The sequence below is a fragment of the Xenopus laevis genome, chromosome 9_10L (assembly GCF_017654675.1).
Source record: "Xenopus laevis strain J_2021 chromosome 9_10L, Xenopus_laevis_v10.1, whole genome shotgun sequence".
Taxonomy (NCBI): Eukaryota; Metazoa; Chordata; class Amphibia; order Anura; family Pipidae; genus Xenopus; species Xenopus laevis.
The window spans coordinates 35,545,278-35,565,458 of NC_054387.1; the positions used below are offsets into that span (position 1 = coordinate 35,545,278).

General features: G+C 39.8%; 1 protein-coding gene across 1 annotated transcript in view; it reads right to left on the minus strand.

Moving 5' to 3' along the window:
• Positions 1-5,477: 5,477 nt before the first annotated feature.
• cd40.L (CD40 molecule, TNF receptor superfamily member 5 L homeolog) overlaps positions 5,478-20,181 on the minus strand; it is a 28,721-nt gene continuing 14,017 nt past the window's right edge. Inside the window, exons 2-9 of the mRNA XM_018235168.2 lie at positions 18,766-18,835; positions 14,687-14,812; positions 12,589-12,735; positions 12,044-12,137; positions 10,986-11,044; positions 10,242-10,328; positions 9,396-9,442; positions 5,478-9,302 (exon numbers count right to left, since the gene is read on the minus strand). Of these exons, the coding sequence (XP_018090657.1) occupies positions 9,141-9,302; positions 9,396-9,442; positions 10,242-10,328; positions 10,986-11,044; positions 12,044-12,137; positions 12,589-12,735; positions 14,687-14,812; positions 18,766-18,835 (792 nt within the window). The 3' untranslated portion in view covers positions 5,478-9,140. The remainder of the gene's footprint in view (positions 9,303-9,395; positions 9,443-10,241; positions 10,329-10,985; positions 11,045-12,043; positions 12,138-12,588; positions 12,736-14,686; positions 14,813-18,765; positions 18,836-20,181) is intronic.

The following is a 20,181-nucleotide window of genomic DNA, read 5'->3' on the forward strand; positions in this document are numbered from 1 at the left end:
GTTAATCTTTCGTATAACCAACAGAGGGCACTGTGTGATATTGCAGTCACTGTTATTCTTTCATATAACCAACAGAGGGCGCTGTGTGATATTGCAGTCACTGTTAATCTTTCATATAACCAACAGAGGGCACTGTGTGATATTGCAGTCACTGTTATTCTTCCATATAACCAACAGATGGCGCTGTGTGATATTGCAGTCACTGTTATTATTTCATATAACCAACAGAGGGTGCTGTGTGATATTGCAGTCACTGTTATTCTTTCATATAACCAACAGAGGGCGCACTGTTATTCTTTCATATAACCAACAGAGGGTGCTGTGTGATATTACAGTCACTGTTATTCTTTAATATAACCAACAGAGGGCGCACTGTTATTCTTTCATACAACCAACAGATGGCGCTGTGTGATATTGCAGTCACTGTTATTCTTTCATATAACCAACAGAGGGCGCACTGTTATTCTTTCATATAACCAACAGAGGGCATTGTGGGATATTGCAGTCTCTCCCCAAGTGTACTGTTGGTATAGGAATGATTAAAAGTGACTGAAATCTCAGCTACTCGGGTCGGGTACCGCTGACCCGAGTAAAAGCCGAGGTAGAGTTTTTCAGCACATTTTGGATGCTGAAAAACTTGGCGTATATACGGTAAATGTGATTTTGAGTGAAGACAATATACACGATATAGTGAATGAGATTTGTATGGGGAAATCTGGATATTCTAGAAATGTGACATTTTTATGCTTTTGTATATCCAGTAGACATGGACCTCCTTGAATTCTGAGTGAAATCTATGAAATCAGTGAAATCGGAGTCAGTGGTCTGAAATAGCGCATATCCCCATAGCCTGGTTCACATTGTGTGGCACGTCGAAACCGTCCCTTGTTGCTCATTTGTGGTGGAGGGGTTAGATTAAAAAGCGGAACGGGCTGGGACAGGGACATTAGAGATGGGCTAAGAGCTTCTTAACCCCAAGTAAGTAAGTGGCTCTCCTGCCACATCCCTCACTTGCCTGCCAGCAACTTGCTAGCCATAATAGCCCACCTACCACTCACTGCAGCCCTTGGATTGCTTGCTCACATTGTCTTTAAGGAACTAGCAAGTGAGGCCCATTCCTGGGAGGAAACATGCAGCAGACCACTTGACCATCCAGGTCCCACTATCCCTTGGGCTTCCCCTCCCCCCTGTCACAGGGTATGCTGTATGGTAGTTACACAAATGACAAATGTGTTTTTCTAAAAATGTTTAAAGGAGACCTGTCATCCAAAAAAAAATATTCCAAATCCTATTTTATTCAGTTATTCAATCAAACACTCTATAAATTATTTGAATCTAGTTTCCTTCAGACTGGGAATTAATAATTACAGCAAGCAGGCAGCAGCCATTTTGTAGACACTGGCATTAAGACAAGTCTTGCATCATCTCAGAATCTTGTTTGTGCAGCAGAATGGGGGACCTGATGTCCATCCCCATCCCCTGGCTACTCAATTAAATGGTGAAGAGAACTGGGGGAATGTGGGGAGAGCAGCGATATCTAGGAAGTGCTGAATGGAAAGTGAAAGTAATTGCCTGCCTCGCCCCTATGCCTAAAGATAAGGTTCAAACATTTTTTAAATACTATATTCGGTGCGTGTATGGTGGGAAACTTTTGGGTCGTCAATCAGGCTGGGCGGAAGGTTATGATCCGGTGCCTTTGAATGGATCGTCAGATGCAGGTAGAATTCTATTGTTTCTACCTGTATATCTGACAATTCAGCTCTACACGTGTGTATTGAAACGAACGATCTTTCTTGGAAAGATCTTTTCTAAGAAAGATCGTAATTGTTGTCTATGGCCACCTTAAGGCATTGTCAGCTGAGAACTTTTCGATTTCATGCTTAATTTGAAAAGGACGTTTATTATACAGCTTTTTATGTCTGGGTGACAACTCCGCTTTGTGGTAAAAAAAACTAAAAACCTTTTCCTGTGGAAACAAAAACCAAGTCAATAACAGAAAGCTCCAAATGCTTTTTGTCACAATAATCCAAGACCAATGTAAGCACATTTTTATCCTATGGAATTGGATCTTGAAGGCCAGGCCACATTAATACAAGTTTCTGTTTTCAAGGGCCCCAGACACCCAGTCCGACCCTGCCAACAGATGGCCACTTAGCTTTCTAATTAACACTACTATGAAACATTTGACAAGAACTCGAAGGAAGACGGCACTTCTGAAAATAAGGTTTATTGGAATTCCTGCTGAGAAAAAACCTTACGCGTTTCGGGAGTTATCCCTTCATAGGTTAGTTGTTCACAAGCTACAGCTGGGTTTTTTATACACGAGGTAATAATGCCCTCTAGTGGGCTCTTAATAAAATTACATCTTTATTTAAATCTATTAAAAGCTGAGACATAGTGAAACCGTTTAAAAAGTTTTTTTTTTTTTTTTTTTTTTTTTAAAAACAAAGTTAATTAAAAACCAAACAAACTGTCAGTACGGCTATTATGAAGGGGATGATTCAGAAAACATTCCCCCATTTTTTAGTGGACGTCATTATTCAACGTGGGGGCTGGGGAAAGGTCTAAGGTAGGTTTTCTTAGTAAGGTAGGGGTCACTATATTTATCTCCTTAGTATAAATAGCTAATGTCATGTCTATGGTTTAAACCATTCGGGATCCTTGTATCCAATTTAAGGATCCAAAAAGCCTCTCTGAGGTTCAATCTGTGGATGATGTCACCACCTCTGATGGGGACCTGTACCTTTTCAATAACCTTCACCCTTAGGTCTTTTAGACCATTGGGTGAGCATGTTTTAAAATGTCTGCCTACCGGGATATTTTCCTCTTTATTAGTAATACTTCTGATGTGTTCCCTTATCCTTTCCTTCAGCATGCGGGATGTACGACCCACATACTGCTTGTTACAATGACAGCATTCAAGTAGGTATACAATGTTCTTAGTGTTGCAATTGTGGAACCCAGTATTTTTGAAAACTCGTCCTGTTGCATTGGACTTAAAATCTGACCCGGTAGAGATCACTTGGCATGTCTTACAGGTATTCGCCCCGCATTTATATGTGCCTTTTGTTTTTAACCAGTTATCTGCCGTATTGGGCGAAACAGATGACACCAAACTGGGTGACAGTATTTTACCTAGAGTGGGAGCTTTTCTGGGGACGCATTTGACCTCAGTTTGGGCCAGGATTTCCGACATTTTCATATCACCATTCAAAATAGGTAGGTATTTTTTAATGATCTTACAAATTTGGCCATACTCCTCACTGTATTCGGTGACGAAGAACACTTTTTGTATGTCAGGCTTAATGTGGACTACACAGTCCTGGGTCAAACTTCTTATTTCTCTTTTCTCCTTCTCCAATACAGGTGCTGTTTTAGCTTTCTCGTGAGCACTTCTTATGAGGTGTTTGGGGTATCCTCTATCTTGCAGTCTGTGCCCTAATTGTTGTGATTGCAGATCAAAAGTGGCATCCTGACTGCAGTTTCTACGGAATCTCACAAACTGACTATAAGGGATACTGTTCAAAGTGTGTTTAGGATGACAACTGTTATATTTTAAAATTGTGTTACCTGCTGTAGGTTTCCTAAAAACTTCAGTTTCTATAGATTTAGTGCTTGTGTTCCCTATTAAAGTTAAATCTAAAAAGGTGATTGTCTCCTTATGGTGTTCAACAGGCCCGGACTGAGAATTAAAATAGGCCCTGTCATTTCAGGTACACAGAGGCCCAATCAGCCCACACAGAGGCCCAAACAGACCCCACCAGCCCACTAAATACTGACTTTCTATGGCAACTTATAGCAGCCCCTCTGGCATTTGCCAGAACCCACAGATTGCCAGTCCGGGCCTGGTGTTCAAGTGATAATTGAAGATTGTGTTGGTTTGTATTGAGATATTGATGAAACTTATCAATTGAACTCAAAGGACCATTCCATATGAACAGCAAGTCATCGATATACCTGCCGTACCAGATTATGTGATCACGAAAGGGGTTAGCACATCCATAGACATGGCCCTGCTCCCAGCGACCCATATAGAGGTTCGCATACGAGGGGGCAAAGGATGCCCCCATGGCAGTGCCACGTCTCTGGAGGTAGTAACCCCCATCGAAGTGAAAAAAATTGTGTGTTAATAAAAATTCAAGAACCAGTAAATTAAAGTGAATAAAATCTGGTGTATAGGTGTGTGATTCCATCAAAGTGTCCGAAATGGCTTGTATACCCAAATTGTGTGGGATCATGGAGTATAGGGATTTAACGTCCATGGAAATCCAGTGATATGTGTCCGACCAAGTGAGGGTGGATAGTTTTTCAATGAGGTGTCCCGTGTCCCTTATGTATGAGCCCAAAAGTGGGACTAGAGGTTTTAGATTCAAATCAAGCCAATCTGAAAGCCCCTCATTTGCAGATCCAATGCTAGCCACTATGGGTCTGCCTTCAGGTGTATGGATAGATTTGTGTATCTTTGGGAGATGGTGGAAAATGGGGATGGTTGGCGTTCGCCTAACCAGATAATCCCTGTCGCGTATGTCCACCACTCCCAAAGATTTTTAAACGGTTTCACTATGTCTCAGCTTTTAATAGATTTAAATAAAGATGTAATTTTATTAAGAGCCCACTAGAGGGCATTATTACCTCGTGTATAAAAAACCCAGCTGTAGCTTGTGAACAACTAACCTATGACTAAGGGATAACTCCCGAAACGCGTAAGGTTTTTTCTCAGCAGGAATTCCAATAAACCTTATTTTCAGAAGTGCCGTCTTCCTTCGAGTTCTTGTCGTGTTTACAGTGGGGACACTGTTGGACAGAGCACCTGATCTGAGGGGAGAGTGGTGAGCATGTGCGGCCCTTTTTCGCCTTTCTATTCATATGAAACATTTGAATCCACTCTTAAAAGCATTTTTATTTTTACATATTTTTAGTATAACAACAAAAAAGTCATATTTAAAACGTCAGACTTGAATTGTCGTCCAGTGTATGTTCCTCGATCATATGATACTGTGTATTCTCTGTATAACCTTTATACCATCACCCTCAGCTACTGCCATGTATATTCTGTTGCCAAAAATGCATTCAAAAATATTCATTCCACAAATCTCATATGTAAGGCAGTGCCTGATCAACTCATTAATACTGGGGGTAACAAAATTGGGGAGGGGAGATAACAAAAAATAAAACATTTAAAGGTAGAAGGTCAAAAAAGGATCTTTTGGAATATGTGGCCAAAAACATTATTATTTTAAAATGTTCATTCTTTTTCTTCTCATTTTGGATTAACCCTGAATAAAAATGAGTACAAACTAAAATATCTATTTATTTTATTCCCTCTTTATTGCCAGCTTGAGGGTTGATACCTTTTCTGAGATGCCTTAATGGTCAGTGGGAAATGCTGATGTAATGGGCAGAGGTGGGACAGTTTAGGGGTGGGGCTGTGCCCAAAAGGGAGGGACTTGGTCAGTAGGGAAGGATTCTAAAGTTGCTGGTGTTATAGAGATTTTTATTATAAAAATACACTTACATTAATTTCAAACATAACATAATATCAGCAAATCAGCAATGCAACAAAACGCACCCATACACCCTCCTGCTCGTAGAGTCCATCCCTCTGTCCATAGGCAACAGTCCAAAAACCCTCCACCAAACCACCAATTCACAAGGCCAAACTTGCAAAGTCTTGTTTTTGTCCATATGGCCTTTATACCACCCCAACACAAAAACAATATCCAAACTCCCCACTCTTCCAGAAGAGGAACAAAAGAAAGCATTTGCTGGACATATTTCTCATTGTACTCTGTGCTGAGCAATATCTCTGCCATCATCCTGAGGATAAAAGAAGAGCATTATCAGAGCGTGGGAGATGGCAACAAGATGGCAAGTTTTAGTTTAAGGAGGAAGGTGCACCCATTGCCATCACTTTTCATTTGCCACAGACCTTCTTATCTCATTTTCCTTCAAGAAACTCAAGTGAGCCAGAGTTGCCCTAACAATGCTGTCAGGAGTAGCACCAGATTAGCCAAATGATCTCCTGCACCTATGCTGCCAGATCTGCTAGCGTGTGCAGGCAATGATAATGTAGAGGGTCTTGCTGGTGTTATAGAATCGGAGTAATGGAAGGGGGATTGGGGAGGATCAAAGGTGGGTCATGGGTGCAATGACTGGGGTTTATTAATTTACTGGCAAGCACATTGTTGGTAAATTAGTAACACTGGTGACTGGCCTTTGAAATACCGGCCAAGTGATAATCTTAAGTATGTAATATCTGGCAGTTCCCTCATGAATACGTATTTCTTATGTGATGCAAGCCACAGTTCTCCAGACACCAAGAATAAACAGTGTTAACATCATTGGTTTATTCCCTTGGAATATTCAGTGCTGAGTTCCGGACTATTGCTCCAATTAGTTAAGAATTGAACAAATTAGGCTCATGGATGAGCAGCTGCCCCCAGGGTTAACCCCACCAGACACAATGTCAGCTGCAATAGTCTAAAGTGTCATCTCTCTCTTGTGGCTCAAGGCAATCCGACCAACACTGTTCCAACATTTAGTGGAAAGCCTTCCCAGAAAAGCAGCAAAAGAAAGACTTTCAAACTATTGCCCTTGGTTCTGCGTTGATATGTTGCCAGCAGATGTCTTACTAATGTGGGTCATATAATAGACATTTAAAAAAATGTACTTATCGTGTAATGTATTTTGTTTCAGAATCAGTTTGTATAAATGTGTTACTTTGTGGAAGCCATGCTGAATTTTGCAGGACTTTAGGGTTCACTGTGTCATGGTAACCATGCTGAGTTAGGTAGGGTTTTAGGTTTTGCGGTGTCGTATTAGCCATGCTTAGTTGTGTAGGGTTTTATGGTTCAATGTGTGGTGGCAGGCCCGGACTGGCAATCTGTGGGTTCTGGCAAATGCCAGAGGGGCTGCTATAAGATTCCATAGAAAGTCAGTATTTAGTGGGCTGGTGAGGGTTGTTTGGGCCTCTGTGTGGGCTGATTGGGCCTCTGTGTACCTGAAATGCCAGGGCCTATTTTGACTCTCAGTCCAGACCTGTGTGGTGGTAACCATGTTGTGTACGTTTTTAGGGTTCACTGTGCAGAGTGGGCAGCAGCTAAATATTTAGAATACACTAGTTTTAGTACTTAAGCAGTGATAAGCTGGAATCAAATAGATCAGATAGATCTGAACTCTGGCACCTTATGCAATAAATTGTTTTTTATGGGAAAAATAGAGCAAGCTTTGTTACTTTGGGCCTATGAATCCTTAACTCAGAGTAAGCCTTGAAACTGACCGTACTGCATTTGGTGTGAAACGAAGCAACGATGAAACATTACTGTTTCCACAACGGGCGGTTACGGTGATTTATGGAATTCCCAGTTGTCTGGATCAGTGGCCGAGAAATAAATGTAATGGGCAAATATTTCTTCTTCTGTGAAATGTCTGGCTCCATCAAGGAGGACACGCATTACTTCAGGTGGCTAAGTATGGTTTTCTGATTAAGCTGGGCCTGTGCAGCGGCAAATCTACCATTATTTTTATTCTCTCTCGTTTATACTGACAGCCCTGCCTTCATTTTGGTTGTAAGATCTGTTTGACATGGAACATAATGAGCACATTGGGCTTAATACAGTAGGTCAGTTCTGCAAAAATTCACCTCTATTTTACACTAGTGCAAGAAAGTATAGCAGGCAGTCTTCTCAAGTACAGGGCTGTTCTCCAACGTACCCCGTAATAGAGAGATGGGGCTACTTCTCTCAGCTCTAATTCTGCATACTATTTATTGAATCCTGAAATTATACAATTTACATGAGCCCACTTGGGCCTAAGATGTGCAGCTCCTTTGAGGGACATACCCTAGCTACCATTATGAGCTGAACTTTAGCTTTTGCAAAAACATGATACTACGTTGCTGTAGAAGCCAATGGTTGAGACAACATATTACAGAGTTAATCAGTCTCAGGTTGGACTCAATCAGTCTGCTCTTCCCTCTCTGGGCTTTTTTGCAGGAGGGCATTTCCTACATATGGAAAAGTGTTTAGTACCCTATATGAGTTTTTGTTAGTACCCTACATGAGTTTTTTGTGACCAAGAACAATGAAAGTGGAGCTACTGTAACATAGTAATTGACACCAGAGCAAGACCTGGCTACGTTCTTCCTCAGTCTACAAATAAATACATCTATTTGTAGTCTTAGATAATCCCAGAGAATTACATTCCGTTAAAATAGGACTTAGTGTTTAGAATTGAACTACAGAAATCCTTTATGTCCAATAAATATGGCCAACAAAAGGTAGACCAATAACCTTTGTATTTCTAGGCAATTGCATGATGCCTTATATTTGAGATCACCTGGTCAATATGTAAATGCAATACAATGCTACACCCTTGTCCAATTAACAATAAAGGCTTATCCCTATTAGCAAGTACAGCAACACTGGATGTGTAGAAAAGAAATAATGGGATTGAATAGGTAACACCGAAGTGGGTGATCTGCATACAGAATAGCATTTTGCAGTAAGTACAAATACATCAGGGTAGTTCTTAACTCTAACATTTATCAATCTCATTAGGATTCCAAATCAAGACTAGGCTGCTAAAGCTTTTGCATATTTAAAAGGGATCATAGGTCCTTGTACAATGCAGCCAGCCATGCATCATGCCATTGTCTTCTTATTGATCACAACGGCTTCTGAGCCAGTTATTCATGGACTGCTTTAAGAAGAGGGCTAAAGACATTTAACGATTGCTCTCTGTCTCTGTATATATCTGGCAGAGTGGTCTCTCTCTCTCTCCGCTTTTGAAATTATTAACACAACTGATAGTTTTGCAGATAAAATGAGGCAATGAAAGGAACGGAATATGACTGTGCGAGCTTCTATCATCCTTATTAGCAAGGCCAAACATCCAGGCGAGTCCTTAGTTATATTCTTGTGTCTTGAGTTAGGTCTTGACTAATATATTATTTACCAAAATGAGTGTTTCATGTGGATCCATCAAATTGAACAGCAGCAACCCACAAATTGAGGCAAGTGGAAAGCTGTCTGCCTTGGCTCACTGCAACAAAACACCTAATATATCAGGTACGACGTGTAGCCATAATACGCGGCAGATCCTGGAAAGTCTATTCATATAAAAGGTTCATACAGCAATTGCTATCGCTCTTCTTGTGACATGTGGCTGTCCTTTCCCTCTTCCTGAGCCACTGGATGTCCTTGTGCGGTGGTGTCTGACAAAGAGTAGCGATATTCCATAGAGCCAGCTTCAGGATCATTGCTCTCTATGGGAACCAGCTTATGGCCATTCATCTGTGGTACCTGATGGCGTAAAAAATTGTCTTGTATTAATGTAAAGCGAAAGAGGGTGCAAACAACATTTGATGTATGCTTATGGCTAAGATGAGGTCCCACCTGTTGCTCTTCCTTCTTCCTCTGGAAAATCCCACATTTCTTTATAACTACAAAGAATTAACACAAAAAAATAATGTTTTTATTAAATTACTTGATGTTACACCCTAACCTGTTCAAACCATACTACTACAAAATGCAACTGTCCCTCCATGAATTGTCTGTTTTATTATTAGTTCTAAGTTGGAAAAAACTGTAGAATATTTTAAAGGTTTCAGCCACGGCAGTCAGTGGGTGAGAGCAAATGTGCCATGTAGCCTGAATGTGGCTCTAAGGCTTACAATCAAGGGCCACAAACACAACAGAACTGTATGAGACACCAGAAGAACAATGTGGCTTCTCCATATCACTATTTATCGTGGCACATTGGGCACCATGCGGAATAAGAAATATTCTGGATACAATGTCTTTCTTGGCCATGTCTTTCCCAGAAATCGTCTGTGTCGTAGGGAGCCACTGCTGTTAAATAGTCCCCTTATCTTTTTTGCCAATTACACCCCCACCCCGGGCCTTTCCTCGCACACTGACAATGTCTCACTCCCACTTTCTCTGCTCCTGGTGCTTTGCCTATAATATGCCAGGTCCATTAATCAGCACTCGGATGCCCCCACACAATCATCTTCGGTATTAGGGGAAAATATAACTGAAGATGGGAGTCACCAGTGAGTTTTAACCTCGGGTTTAGACCCGATTGTTTTATTTCTGATCAACTTTATGATCATTACTGCACACGTGGTTCCTCTGACTAACAATCTGACAGCAAACCAGCTTAAATCAGCCCAAACAGACATTAAATTTCATATTCATCCTATAACCTAAACATATGATTAAACTTTATGAATCACTTACCACAGTAGCAGCATACAGCTGTTATCAGAGCTACAAATATCAGACAGATGACAATAATCATAATGTGGTTCCTATGTGACTTCATCCCTGGAATAAGGAAATCAACAAAATATTAAATAGAATACTTTTACAAGCAAATACTTTCGTTTATTAAAGGGGTGGTTCGCCTTTAAGTTAGATTGTAATGTGTTATACCATGGATAGTTCTAAGCAACTTTTCAATTGGCCTTCTTTTTTCTTTTTAATAGTTTTTGAATTATTTGCCTTCTGACTCTTTCAAGCTTTCAAAGGTGGGTCACTGACCCAATCTAAAAACAAATGCTCTGTAAGGCTACACATTGCCATTGCAACCTAGCAACCAGATTACTGAAATTGCAAAGTGGAGAGCTGTGGAAGCTAAATAGCTCAAAAACCACAAATAATAATAAATTAAAACAAACTGCAAATTTTCTCAGAATATTACTCTCTATGTCATACTAAACTTTAATTTAAAGGTGAACAACCCTTATAAAATCCAGTGTGCTTGGCTACGAAAATTTTAGTTAGTTAATTGGATAACATGGGAATTTGTAACTGAACTGAAGAGTCCATATTTTAGTGAGACAGTCCGGAATTATAGATAGTAAAAGGAAAAGTGTGCAGTCAGGGTACAGTGTAGGATGTGTCCTTGGTAGAATAGGGGCATGGTGCATACATGACATGTTACTTCCACTCCCATCATGGTCAGTTTAGAGCAATACTTACTACAAACTTTGTCACTGGTACTGTTTCCAGGGAATAGTTCTTCTTCTTCATTTCCACAACTAAAAATAAACAAACAATGAATGAAGGGTTGCCTCTTTTAGAGAAAGTGGACGTTAAGAGCGGACAGAATGTAAAACAAAAATTGTTACAACGTGAAAGTTACTGGATCTGGCTACTTCAAACGCAAGTACCAAAGGGACTTAATGAAGACTTCAATTTAACTTGCTATTTATAATAATATAGTATACTGTTGCCAAGTACCTAAACTGATAACAAGTATAGATACATTTTTTATGATAGTCATGAATGATGGCCTTGTGTCTGCAGGAAGGACCTACTGGTAAAAAAACATCAGAGCTTATTTTATGGCCACTTGTATAATTAATTGTTAGTTTAGTTATGATAGCTCCCCTATATGCACCTCTTATTTAGTGTAATAAATCCCTACTTGGCCAGTCCTTCCTTATAACTGAGAACACCAATATTCCTTAAAGAGACACTCTTCTTAGGACTTCCTCTTTTTCTTATTAGCACTGGAAACTAGAGATGGGGCCTTACCAGTGCTGCCGTACAGTAGCCTGTATCTCTTATAGGGCATCTCTTTACAGAAATCACAATTGATGGTGCTGTATGTTAAATATACTTATTTGGGAAATGACCATAGTTTATACTTTTTGAGGCTCATTTAATAGTGGAGTACAAAATGCACAACATATTTGTAATTTGCCATGTTGTTTTACATTTTATCTTGGAATGCCAACATTATTGCATCCACAATAAATTTATGTCAGTTAGTAAATTGCAAGCAAATGGCTGCAGCCTGCATCTGCAAAGGAAGGTAAGAAACAAATATGCAGCATGGAAGTTTATTTAACTGCCATTAAATTGCCTGAGATTTCACCAACACAATAACATGCACTACTACCTGGTTAAGGAATTGGGCACCCTTATACGTTATGCGCCAAAGTAAGTGCAATCTCCAAACTTGAGCACATCCGTTGAATGTCAGTAGGTATAAGCTCTTTTTGTACATAATTATATAATCTAATATCACTTACATTTTCCATCCAATGCATGGATCTTCAAATGATGTGGTATTTGAGAATGACCCCTCTGCACACGCAGAACATTGTGTGTCAGAAATGCTTGTTGCTGTTGAGGAAAAGAAACATATTGAAAGTCATTGTGAAATATAGGCCTTCCCAAAGTAACACTCAACTATGAGCTGTTAATTAGTTATAAATTTCTCATTGACATGGGGCAGCTGGGAAATTGACAAAATGTCTAGCCCCATATCAGATTTCAAAATTGAATATAAAAAAATCTGTTTGCTCCTTTGAGAAATGGATTAACTGATGTGTTTTGAAAAAAACATGTTTTCCGATGACAGGATCCCTTTAAAAAAAAAAAAAATAGATCATGAAAAAAACTGCAAATAAAAAAAACCATATCGACCAGAGTTATTGAGTTTTGAGTAATAGAAAACTAGAATAGAAGTAATAGAATAAATCAAACAGAAGGACTGGACAAGATGTTGATTTGTACTGCTGGTTGTCTTGCTATTGCTCGTGTATCTTAAGCCCAGTACTTTTCTGATCTTCACCTATATGCGTGACTCCATATCCAGGGCTACAATGTTTACTCTGTATACAAATCTCACACGTCGGGTCAGAGCAATGTCTACCATACTGACATTGACACTCAGTATCCCTTTCATTAGTGCCCTTAGTCACCTGCTCCTTCCCAGCATCTAAAAAGAGAGTGAAAATGGGAAAACTCAGGTTAACAGGGTTAAAAATGTATCACAAAGCCAGAAGGAAAAAGTAAACTATAGCGTAACACCGGAAGCACTAACCAACTGGTGGCAATCTTGTGCTTCTATCGTCCCTTTTTATATTTTATTGCAATGGTTTAAGAAGCTCCACAGAATCAGTAATAAATAACAAGAGTAATTGTCCATTATTAGCCTCAGGCACTTGAAATTTAGAATATTAGTTAAATACATTTCCATACAGCAGCCATCCCTGGCCCTAGGTGCAACAGAGTTGGACAAACAGGGAACTTGAGCTACTCCATGTTTGGTCCTTGCGAGGTACATAATTAAATTACCAGGGAACTTGATAGTCTAATCAGAATTTGAAGTTACTCAATGTTTGTGTAACTTGGCACCCTACAGTCAGAATCGATGCCAAGAACCCTGGTCTCAGCTCGTGCTTTTGCCTGTAGCAGCCGCCTTTGGCTTCGGGAGGAGCCCTCAGCTACTCAGATGCCGCCAGTTCTTATAACAAGAGGTGCAAGGCGAAGGGTTCTGACCAAGCAAAGGGGCACAATGGTATGCAAAGCCTTTGGGCAGAAGGTCGCGGTACAAGGCGTAAGACAGGATCGTAGTCAAATCAGGCCGGGTCGAGGCAGGCAGAGTACAAACTAAGTCAGGCAGGCAATGGTCAAACCGGGTGATCAATCAGAAGGGATTTAGCAGAATCGGAGTCAGATAACAGGCAAGGATCAGGTTTCAGAAATCAGGATAGTCGAATAGCCAGGCAGGGATCAAAACAGGAATCAAGATCAGATACAGAATCAACAGCAGAACACTAGAAGCACCAGGAAACAAATCCTATAACGGGCAGTGTGGAAATGAAAAATGTACCTTTAAGTACATTTAAATTTCACGCCAGCGCGGCTGCGCCTATAATTAAAGAAGAGGCGCGCCGTGCGCGCCCTAGAGAACCGGTGCCAGTGAGGAAGATCAGCACGGCGGACGTCCCCACCGAGGGGGCGGCAGGCGTCCCTGCCATCCCCCCACTAGACCACCAGGGTGAGTTGTTACAGTTTGCTACTTTTGAGGTAGATGACAGCTTTATTCTCCTCTTTTGCCCTGTTTAGCTAAAAAAAACTTTAAAACCATAGATTTTACATGATTAAAACAACAGGCAAATATTATGTTCAGCACAAGCCTATTTATTGTACAGGTATCGGATCCATTATGCGGAAACCTGTTATCAAGAATGCTCCGTATTATGAAAGGCTGCCTCCCATAGAATCCATTTTTTCCAAATAATCCAAATTTTAAAAAATGTATCTCCTTTTTCTCTGTAAAAAGAAAACAGTACCTTGTACAGGATTCAAACTGAGATTTAATAAATCCTTATTGGAAGCAGAACCAGCCTACTGTGTTTATTTAATGTTTACATGATTTTCTAGTAGTCTTAAGGTATGAAGATCCAAATTATGGAAAGATTCCTTATCCGGAAAGCCCCAGGTCCCAAGCATTCTGGATAATAGCTCCCATACCTGTACTCATGTTGAACAAGGAGGTATGCATAATCTAAAAGAAGGGAGAGTTGAAATGCAAAGGAGAAAGGAAAGAATGGGATGAAGGGGCGAACAGAAGAGGAAAGGATGGGAGAAAATATGAAAATGGAAAAGAAAGGAGGAGGGGCACAATGGAAAAGGAAGATGCGGGAAGCATAAGAGAAAGTAAAAGTATGGATATTAAATTGGGAAAAAGAAGAGAAGAAGGGGAGCAGAATGAAAAGTGAAAATCAGAGACAATGGAGGATGGGTGTGGGAGTGAAGAGAAGAACAAATGTGGAAAGGTACAGAAAGTAAAGGCAGCAGAAAAAAAAACAGGAGTTTAAGAAGATGAATGAGGGAAATGAATATTATATGTGAAGGAATAAGAAACAAAAAAAGATTCATACTTGTGTCACAGTAGGCATGTTGGTGGCAAGTGGTCTCTTTATTCCATTTGTCTTGGAACTCTCCAGTTCTGCAGAATTCACAAACAGTACCTGAGTCTGCATCACATTCCTGAGACATTCTTTTTCCTAAAAGTTAAATAGGTATCAGTATCAGGAATCAGCAGAAAACAAATGATATTATTTTCAAGTGTGTGTACCCCTTGTGTTAGGGAGCTGCTATCTGGTTACCTTCCCATTGTTCTTTTGTTTGGCTGCTGGGGGGGGGGAGGGAGGGAGGGGGTGATATCACTCCAACTTGCAGTACAGCAAAAAAGAGCAACTGAAGTTTATCAGAGCACAAGTCACATGACTGGGGGCAGCTGGAAAACTGACAGATTTCAAAATTAAATATAAAAAATCTGTTTGCTCTTTTAAGAAACAAATTTCACTGCAGAATTCTGCTGGAGCAGCACTATTAACTGGTGTGTTTTGCAAAAAACATGTTTTCCCATGACAGTATCCCTTTAAGTATATAAGGTCGCAGTGAGAAAAGACTGAGAACCCCCCAATGGGACACCTCCCATTGACTTATACAGGACCTTGAAAGGTTTGAGATGGTGGATTTTCGGATTTGGACTTTTTGCAGCATTGGGGTATAATAAATCTCGAAAAATTTGAGGGTTTTTTTTTTTTTTGAAAAAAACGTTTTTGTCCCAAAAAAGCTTAACCAGAAAAATTTGAGTTTTAGTAAATAACCCCCTAAAAGAAGAATTTATTAGTATGGTTACCAGGAAACATACATATTTTGCAAAACATATACAGACAGGGTGCAACCTTGGCAGAGCATGAGAGGGGTGTGGGCTCCTCCATTGTGTAAGAGGGGTTTTGTATGTGTGTATGTGTTTTGAGTTAGCTGATTGGGATACAATGCAGACACAGAATCACTAATCACAAACAGTGGAGGAGTTGTGTGCTGACACAGAATCACTAATTACAATGCAGACATTGTCTGGTTAACTTGGGGGAAAGTGTAATGAGAAGGATGAATTGTTAGGTAAATACTGTTTATTCTAGTTCAGCCACGTGGCAGCAGCTCTGTTGGGCTGGAAAATCCCCAGTTAAATATGGGAGAGTGCAGGGCACCACTTTCTCTTTGGCCGGTGAGAAGGGGATAGTCCATGATGCCAAGGAGACTGAGGTAAGCCACCTCAGAGCAGTACCAGGTAGGATTAGCTATGTTAGATAGTAGTAGTAAATTAGTAGTTAGATAGTTAGTACATTTGTTAGAGCTCACTGCAAGTGGTGAGAGTCAGCAGCTGTCGAGCAGTTGAGGGACCAGTGTCCCAGTACCTAACCCAGTTAGGGACCCAGTGGAAAAGGCACTAGGCCATATAGTGTCTCGAATGCAAGGCTAACCCCTTAGTCTGTACAGGTACAGCGTCCCTCACTTAAAGCAAGAAGCAGGGAAGGCAGGGCAGCTCCTGCCATGAGGCAAGGTGAGCACCTTGACTCAGGCGGCAGGGAACGGCCAGTTACAAGGGGCGGCAAAAAAGCCACCTCCTGTAACTTCAAGAGCCGAATTTCCGTTTTTTAAACCAGCGACAGCAGCCCACGGATCACCCCTGAGGGAAGGTAGGCCTGAGCAGCCCTAATTGACAGGGTGTGTTATTACGGGAAATTGTGTGGAAACTGTGCTAATGGCTGTCAATAAAAGGATGCATTGTGAGAATCTCTAGTTTATTCATATCTAAAATGAGTATATTAAGTACCCTGAACTATGATGATGTGTGTGTAACATGAAATGCTTAAGGCTAATAAGGCTTCATTTGAGTGACTAGTCTACAAATTCCTGGTTGTCCTTGCAGGGCATCCCAGCAAACTTAGATGTTAATGATTAATATTGCAGGATTAAAACAATGTTTCACCTTTATGAAATAATTTTTGGGTAGTTCGACTAGGGAATAGTCCAACTTCGATTCGAATTTGAAAGAGAATCAAATTTTTTTTAAGTACTGTCTCTTTAAAACTTCGACTTCGACCATTTCCCACCTAAAAGTAGCTCTACTTTGAATCGTGCCGAATTCGGGTCACTTCGACCTCCGTTCGGTTAGTCTTTTTTAATTCGTTTTTTTAACTCCGAACTTTGATAAATATGCCCCTTAGAATTGTCTTAGAGACATCACCGTTATTAGAATGCACTTCCTTATCGCAGACAGATACAATTATCGAATAAAAACATGGCCATCTATGTTCTGAGGCAACAATTGCCTGTGTATGTGATAACTAAGGTCATTCTCCATTTTATCTCGGTTTGTTATTCCCCGGGGAAAAGCACACATGCCATTTTCTGGATACTGAAATAAATGCAATGTCTGCTAATAGCCTTCATGTTAAAAAAGAAAATTCAAAGCTTTGGGACAAACAGTTTAATTTCTAATATGACTTTGAAAGTAATAGCAGAAAGCCTGGGAATGCTATTTGGAAAGTGATGGTTGCGTTTGTTTCATAAAATGAGTGGATTTGGTGTAAAGCGAGATTACAATTATAGGTGCCAGTAATAATGTGCCTGAAATAAAAAGGGAGATTAAAGCTGGTTATACACATCAAAATACGGTCTACCAGACAAATGGATACAAGTCCAGTCTTTACAATATATATAAGACCAACTGCAAAGTTACTAGAAATAGGGCATTCTATAACATGCTAAAAATTAAATTAAAGGTGAACCACATGAAGCTTGCTGTCTTACAAAATAGCTGTTTATAGAAGCAGAGGAGACATGCACACAAAGACAGAAGTTGGATTTTGGTTTGGGATGTCATCATCTGGCAATATTGTACTAAGGATTGGCCGTACACTTGTAGTTATGAAAAAGGACTCAGAAAAGAGAGACACAGAGGATTTCAGATCTGTCCTATCACAGAAACAGCCGTCATCCATAGCACGGTTAAATATGTCCCAACTCACTTTAACATATTGTAGAGAACCTCTTATCTGAAATAATAATGAAATGTAATATATGTGTGGCCAGAATATCTGTGTACTTCTGGCCCACAAAAAAATAAAAATAAATATATTTATATATACTGTATATATTAGGGTTACCACCTGTCCGGTTTTGACCAGGACAGCCCGGTAATTTGAAGGGCTGCCAGTGTGAAAACTGCCTGCCCGGTTTTCCAAATTAGGAAAACCGGGCAGGATTCTCTACGATTGAAACGGCAATCGGCCAATCGCCACATCATAGTCCCACCCCCAATGTCACGGTCCGCCCCCTCTGCATCCGGGCCCCTCCATGAAATAGCCCTGTCCCCTGTCATAGAGAGAGAGAGAGTGTGTGTGTGTGTAAACTCCAGGGAAATATGTATGTTTCTACAGCAAGTAAGGTGGTATTTATTTTGCCAGCTCAGGCAAAGCTGGATAGGTTGAATGGGTCCCTGGAGTGAATGGAGAAGAGCAAGTTGGGCCTTCCATTCCTTGCTCCATTAAGGGTTTTCCAAATAATGCGTTTTTAGCTGCCCATTAAGCTGCAGATGAGCTGCAGTTAAAAATAGGTGTGAGAATACACCTCAGGGCTCCCCCTGGAGACCTCCTTGTGCTAGAGGCAGGTAAGTGGCTCGTGGACACCTCCATGTGCAGGAAGTATTCATTTTGGGGGGTATAGTTTTCCTTTAAAAGGACAATATACCTGTTTGTTCAACATGAGTGCAATGGATAGAGCTTGTTTGGTCCATACAAGATAGATAATTAGTTTACCAGTACACAATCCACTCCCTTCCTCATTTGTTGTGACTTGTTAGCAGGAGTCCAATATGTAGGGCGATTATCTTTGCACTAAAAATTAAATTTACCTTGCAATGACCAAACAAGGAGTAGCTTCAATTTCCCCATTTGCCTTATTTAACTAAAGAAATAACAAAAGCAACAGATTTCTACGTAATTATATTATGTACTTGCAGTCTAATAAGTAAACTTGGAATACCCGCAGTTCATCAAGTTCCATAGTGTTAGGAAGACAACACAAATAAGGACAGAACTCTCGTGCCATCAAATATAATGTCATACATTCCTCCTAGGCCAGCCTTTCCCACAACACTTACCTGGAGGACACAGACTGCAACACTTCCCATCTTTCACGTACTCCGTGTCCTGACATGCAAGCACAGTCCCCTTTAAAAAGATACAAAATAAAGGCAAAGTTGAAAATATATTTATTAAGAAGCAATCTTCAGCGTTTTATTGGCCACAGTGAAGCTGTTAATCACCTGTTAAATACTCAGAACAGCCATTGCCTTTAAAGATGGTTTTCTGATGGGCTAGTTACTACAACAGTACATAAAATTATATTAAACATTTACACCATTTATGTGCTATATAATTCAACATAATGCAATATTTTACCCTGCATCATCCCTTCACTTCGTGTAAAATCCCAGTAACTAAAACTCCCAAACATCCTTGTTCTTCCGTCACAAAGCAGGGACTTTTTACGGTAATAAAAACCAAACCAAAATATAGAGGAAAGAAAATAATGACACTGACTGCTATTAATATATAATAATAATATTGTAACCTCTCCCAAGTCAGGCACCTCCTATTGAAATGTTATACATTACAAAACTTATTTGATTTATTTTTTATTATGTTTGCAGAGCTATGACATCACATGGCCTTGCTCTAAAGTTTGCATCAAGCACTAGTGATGGGCGAATAAATTAGCGAAACGGCCGCAAAAATTTGCTGCGAAAATTCGCCGGTGTCAAAAAAGTCAACAATTTTTTTTTCGTCTACGCAAATTTGCGAATTTTTCAGCGAAGCGAAACGGCACAAATTCGCCCATCACTATCAAGCACATGTCGACAGAAAGTATCTTAAAGAAATTTCGTTTTATGTGCAACTGACTGTGGGGAAATTGGCACTACTGTAACTGTGCCAAATGTATTGGATTTTTAGAAAAGGACAGAATATATTCAAGCACCATACAAAATTAATAATGAAGACCAATTAAAAAGTTGTTTGGAATAAATCCACATAAAATATACTAAAAGTCAATGTAAAGGTGAATGATATATATATATATATATATATATATATATATATATATATATATATATATATATATATATATATATATATATATATTGAGAGAGAGTTATGGGTTGAACTTAAATATGTAAATATCTCTGCAAAAGGCTGTAATTAGATTATAATTGTAAACCATAAATTATAATAGGATTGTAATTCAAATACAAGGGGCTCCCTCGTGTCCCTGCACGCAGTGCCTTGCGCCTTATTTAAACACACAACTAATGCAGTATGAGACACAAGTGAATTTAGGTCCGATGGTTGAAACCAATTTCTACATCAGGAATTTTTATGATCCTGAGTTCAGAAATCAGTTCTCAGTCTGTTCCTACTCTATAAACCATAGTTTTGTTTGAAGGAGTTCATAATACACAATAGTATTTAATCCAATTATTGGCAGATAAATATGTCATACAGTATATACAGTAGTT